This window comes from Arachis hypogaea, chromosome 1 (assembly GCF_003086295.3).
Source record: "Arachis hypogaea cultivar Tifrunner chromosome 1, arahy.Tifrunner.gnm2.J5K5, whole genome shotgun sequence".
Classification (NCBI taxonomy): domain Eukaryota; kingdom Viridiplantae; phylum Streptophyta; class Magnoliopsida; order Fabales; family Fabaceae; genus Arachis; species Arachis hypogaea.
The window spans coordinates 112,394,603-112,400,602 of NC_092036.1; the positions used below are offsets into that span (position 1 = coordinate 112,394,603).

General features: G+C 40.1%; 1 protein-coding gene across 1 annotated transcript; it reads right to left on the reverse strand.

Moving 5' to 3' along the window:
- Positions 1-939: 939 nt before the first annotated feature.
- LOC112710736 (uncharacterized) lies at positions 940-5,761 on the reverse strand. Its single transcript, XM_025763131.3, has 2 exons — positions 2,458-5,761; positions 940-1,772 (listed from the first exon to the last, which is right to left on the reverse strand). Exons 1-2 carry the CDS (start codon positions 5,306-5,308, stop codon positions 1,237-1,239), a joined length of 3,387 nt encoding a protein of 1,128 aa, XP_025618916.1. The 5' UTR covers positions 5,309-5,761; the 3' UTR covers positions 940-1,236.
- Between the last annotated feature and the right edge of the window lie 239 nt (positions 5,762-6,000).

A 6,000-nucleotide genomic window follows, 5' to 3' on the forward strand; every position in this document is an offset into this window, starting at 1 on the left:
AAATTAAAATGTGACAGATATGAAAAAGTCATCCATCTGCGCGATCCAATCAATAGTTCAAGTCACACACTCCCATAATCCATTTTTTCTTCAGAGAATCCCCCTCAACTCTCAACTATTCGTGTATGTCAAATAAAAAAATAAGACGCTAATTTTGCTAAGTCTTAAGTTGCAGAAAAATATCTAAAGTTCTTTTCTTTTACTTAGCCCGCCTCTCTCATGACTTTCCAAACGAAAGCCTACTTTAAAAAAAGGCTAACGATACGCATCTGTTTTCTTGCTAGGAATGGAGTTATGGCATCTAAAGATTTTATAAAAGAATTAATAATATTAATATAAAAAATAAACGTAGTTAAATTGGTTTAAGTTTTATATTTTTATATTAAATTTGTAGGATTAACTCTCATTTTACAATTTTAATATTAAAATTAATTATAATAAAATTAAATTTTTTATATAATTAATTATTTTATAATTTTAATTCTAAAATTTTTAAAATATTTTATAATATCTGTTTATATAATTATTTATTTATTGTCATATTAATAATAAACTTAAAAATAATTATATTTATAAATTTTATTTTAATATAAAAATAAAAATAATAAATCGATTTTTTTTGTTTAATATAAATGCTCAATTACAAATCTTTTAATTATGAAATTATAATTCACAATTTCATTAAATTATCGTAACTACGCTTAATTATTAAATAAATCTATAATGGAGAAAAAATGGAATAGATAATCGGAAAAAACTACTACAATAATACCATTTTTTAAAAATTAGTTTTCTTAATTTTTTTATTTAAAAAAATAAAATATAATCTTTTACTATTAATTGTAAGATAAAAAAAACATTAAAAAATCTTAAAAAATTAAAAATCATACTTTACTTTTAAAATTACAAGAAAAAGAAATAAGAAGGTGCATTCTCTAATTTGTTCTGTAGAGAAAAAAGAAATGGAATCAAGTCAATTCATTAAGCTGCTGTACACTCATCTCATTATGCTTAGCTTTATGATGTCACCAAGCAGACACGGGAGTACCCATAATTGGTACCTTTACAGTTAATTCATTTCTGGTACTACTACCACTATAAATAAACTAATCATAAATCAAAATATTATTTAAATCATCCTCAAATGCCATACAGAAGTAAACGATAAAAAAAGACACATCGAAGAATTTGTGGCTCAATAATGAAGAGACAGAAGGGTTTCTGAATGTCCAAAATTCATGATTGATGATTCCTTGGTGGGTAGTGGTACCCTGCGGCTACGGAGGAAGAGGAATATGCAAGGGAGGACGAGGAATGAGAGCCTGATTGAAGGAGCAATAACTGAGCCGGGGTCACAGTGGAGGACAAGGACGACGAAGAATACGACGAGGCCTCCGTGTTTCTTTTGATGGGCTTGTGGGCCTCATCACACCCTGCCGGTGGGCCCTCTTCGTGTCTGATTTCTCTCAATAATGCTGCCACGTCCTTCATTGTCGGTCGATCCTCCCCCCGGTTGCTGGTGCACAGTAGAGATATCCCAAGCGCCTGCAGCATCTCCTGAATCTGTGTGTCTGAGTGCCCTTGTAGCTTGGGATCAAGAACCTCTATTGGGTCTTTCTTGCTCTTAAGGTGCTCCCTCACCCACTGGATTACGTGTTCCCCTTCTCGGAATGATGGATCTACTGGCCTTTTCCCTGTTAGAATCTCTAGCAGGACCACCCCAAAGCTGTAAACATCGCTCTTCTCTGTTATCTTTAGCATGCAACCATACTCTGCAAGTTCAACCCAAAACACAAGGATTAAATAAAATAACCATGACCATGAGTTAGGATGGACATTTGTGCGTGACAATTGAACATGATGATTGGAATTTTGTGACTAGTAGTGAGCGTTGGGGGGATATTATGTCTTGTGCTTGTCCCAAAGATCCAAGATTACGTGTAATTATTACTATGCATGCAGGTAATTTGTGTCTGTCAAGTACATGGGATGTACACATAATGAATCCAAATTCAAAAGGCAACAACCATAATGGGCGGAAAAAAAAAGGCTTCAATAAAGATGGAGAGTACGGTCCCCATTTCCAATCCACTCACCCACATGCTCCGTCAATTCATATGAATGAACCCTTACCCACTCCCACTTACACGTCATCCTAATTTGGTCATTCCTACCCAGATATTCTTATTAAAAACACCATTAGTCATCGTAATAAGAACAGACTGATTTAATGTAACATTTTATGTAAAAAGAATGTTAGGCCAACAATTTTTAAGATTTATTTTCATCAAATAGTCATTAATGAAATTTTTAATAGGATAAGATTAGTGTAAGATTTCATTCAATGTCTCACTGTTAGCTAGAATTTAATAAAATTGCTCCGCCTACACTTTTCCTTTCATGTAATTATAACTGATGATTAAAAAAAATAAATCATTAATTAGAAACCTGACTCACCAGGAGCAATGTACCCGTAAGAACCTGCGAACTGTGGATTAACGGAAAACGAAGGGTGATCTTCTTCCAAGAAGCGTGCGAATCCGAAATCAGCCAAACACGGTTCGTACCTGTCACCTAACAGGATGTTGAGGGCTTTAACGTCGCGGTGCAAGATAGCAGGGACGCAATCGTGGTGCAAGTAAGCTACGCCCTCAGCGACGCCCAGTGCTATCTTGAGCCGCGTCTCCCACTCTATTAATCCTGTGCATCCCTCATGCAACAGCGTGTCCAGGTTACCGTTAGGTAAATAATCGTAAAACAGTAACTTTGTTTTACGGTTTGCGCCCCAACCAAGTAATCGCACAATGTTACGGTGGCGTATCCTTGCCAGAGTCGCAATCTCCGACGAGAACGCCGACGCCGATAATTTATCCGACGTCTTGAACTTCTTCACGGCGATGGTCAGCCCCGTTCCAGGCATGTTCACCTTGTAAACGACACCGGATCGACCGTGCCCGATGACGTTGCTGGTGGACAGGCATTTTGCCACGTCAGAAATCGACAGGTCGAGCTTCTGGTAAAGTGTTACTTCCCAGGGTGGGGCCATGTCCGTGCCGTCGCTATCCTTTCCGTCCATTTCGGCGTCGTTTTCGCGGTCCCCTCTTCGTTTGGCAGAGACTACGACGTATAGCGCCGCCATGAGCAGAGCGCATGCCGTGCATAATAGGACCACCATTGCCACGCGTGCCTCCCTTGCTCGACGCGACGACTTCCCGGCATCGTTGCCGTTACCGGAGCACTGGTTACCGGCGAAGCACAGCACGGGGTTCCCTTCGAGCACGCTAAGCGGAAGTTTCGTGAAGAATGGAGTGTCTGGGACGTGACCTGAGAATCTGTTGTGCGAGACGTTAAGCACCACGAGATTTTGCAAACCAGCGAGATATTGGAGATTTCCAGTGATGGCATTGTGAGAAATGTCCAAGACACCAAGCTTCTCCAAGTTCGAGAACTCCCTTGGAATCTCGCCGGAGAGTTGGTTGAGGCTTAGATTCATGGCTATTTCCAGAGATGGAATATTTCCAAGACTTCCAGGGATTTTTCCGGAGAGTTGGTTGCTGCCAAGGTCGAGCAACTGAAGCTTTGAGCAAGAACCAAGTTGATTCGGAATCGAACCGGAGATCCGATTCCTCCCTAAAACCAGCTTCGTCAACGCACCGAGTGAACCAAGCGCAGGACTCAACGTCCCTCCGATGACGTTCTCAGAAACATCTAGAAACTGAAGCGAAACAAGCTCGCTCAGACTCTCCGGCAAGCTTCCGGCGATCAAATTAGAATGCAAGTCCAAGAAAGTAAGATTGCGGCTGCCGGAGATTTCGTCCGGAATAACACCCGAAATACGGTTATTGGCAAGGTCCAAGAAGTTGAGATTCTTCAAGTTGCCGATCTGAGGCGGAATGGTACCTGTGATCTTGTTGTTACTGGCTCTGAAGCGTATGAGGGAGGAGCAGTTACCAATCTCTGAAGGAATGATTCCGGATAGGTTGTTAGAGAGTAACAGAAGTTTGTTCAGATTGCTGAGCTGGAATATCCCCTTAGGTATCTGACCCGTCAGCATGTTTTGCGAGAGATCAACGGCCTCAAGGTTGTGGCAGTTAGAGAGCGAGGATGGTATGTTCCCTTCGAGTTTGTTATGCCAAAGGAAGAGAAGCGTCAAGTTCTTGAGGTTCCCCAACTCTGAAGGTATCGTTCCCGTTATGAGGTTGTTATCTATCTCCACGTGAGTTAGTTGCTGGCAGTTACCAAGCTCTGCAGGAATCTCCCCTGAAATCTGGTTTACGCTCAGCTGAAGCTCCTCTAGCTTCGTTAATCTGCCAAAACTCTCCGGTATGCTTCCAGTAATCGAGTTCATTGACACGTCGATAACCGCTAACTGGAGGCAGTTACCAATCTCCGGGGGAATGGTGCCGACCAGATTGTTCTGCCATAGCAGAAGAATCTCAAGGCTGCTGAGTTTCCCCAGTTCCTTAGGAATGGATCCGGTGAGCGAGTTTTCATAGAGATAGACATTCTTGAGGAGAGTACAGTCGCCGAGTTCTTGTGGAATTTCGCCTGAGAGAAGCGTAGTGTAGATGGCAATGGTTTCAAGGCTCTTGAGTAGTCCCAATGTTTTAGGAAGAGAACCAGAGATGCTAGTTTCAGCCAAACCCAGCTTCACTAAGTTGGAACAGTTTCCAATTTCTTCGGGTAAAGCACCTTGTAGATTCTTGTTCCCACCGGCTCTGATAACTTGCAAGCTCTTCAAGTTCCCGATGGTGGCCGGAATCTCACCGTTGAGTTGGTTATCATAAATGGTTAGCTTCTGGAGATTGGTGAGGTTCCCAATCGCCACCGGAATGGAGCCAACAAGGTCATTGGAGTTCAGATGAAGCTCTTGGAGTTTCGGCAAGTAACAGAGTTCTGTTGGGATTTCACCGCTTAATGCATTGTCACTGAGGTCCAAGTAGGTGAGTTCTAGAAGGTTGGCAATATCCTTGGGAATAGAGCCCGTGAGGTTGGTTCCGGTTAAGATGAGTTTGTTCAATGAAGTCAATGCAGTGAAATTCGTAGGGAGTTTTCCAAACAAATCCACATACCTGAGATCCAATTGAACTACTTGGTTGTTGATGTTGCAGCTTACACCGAACCAGGTGCATGGAGTGTGTTCAATTCGGTCCCAACTGCTGAGAACCTCTAAGGAACCGTTTAAGGTTCTCTTCCAAGAAAGAAGAGCTTCCCCTTGTGGGTTGACGGCGAAGGAGTATTGGTATGGAAGGAAAAGGGAAATGCATAAGAAGGAGAAGAAGAAGAGGGTCCATGGATTTACAGGCATTACTTGCTAATGCTGCTACAAACTCCAATGAAGGAACAAAGGGAGAAAGGTTTGAGGAGCCTAGGGAGGAACAACGGAGACGAACCGAATCATGTTTTGTGGGCTATTATACAAATTAAAATTAAAAAATGCCTCCCAGAATCTCCGGATCCAAGAAACAGCTAGGCCATGATGTTTCTGCAGTGCAGAGTGTAGAGAGGAAAAAAAAATGGAATTATTTTTAGAGGGGGTGTTGTTTTTGTAGGTATTATTTGTTTATGTGAAAGTGGAGTGCAGTGGTGGGGAGAAGGATTATAACAGTGAAAATGGATCATTTTCATTTTTTTTTTTGTCTTGTTGGAGAGAATAAAATGTAATTTTTCACCTTTAATTCTACAAATGGGACTAAAAATAAATAAAAAAAAAATAATAAAGGATAAAATTTTCTACTAAATACTATCCAATTTTTTTTACTGAAAATGATCCACTCCTTTATAACAGTTAATTATTTGGAGAAAAGAAGGATTTTGAGAGTGAGCAACAATGATAGGTGGGTAAGTGTCTTTTTAAATTTAGTTTCTAAACATGCTACTTGAGCGTCCAAATCAACCATTCAAATTAGTTATTATATAATTGTATATAAATATATGTATAATTTAATTTATTTTAATATATATTATATTTTAATATATATTATATTCTAATAATTAATT

Coding starts and splice junctions, on each gene's coding strand:
- LOC112710736 (XM_025763131.3), bottom strand. CDS start 5,308: ATGCCTGTAAATCCATGGACCCTCTTCTTCTTCTCCTTCTTATGCATT. Junction 1,773..2,457: donor TTACGGGTACATTGCTCCTG/GTGAGTCAGGTT, acceptor TTGAACTTGCAG/AGTATGGTTGCATGCTAAAG.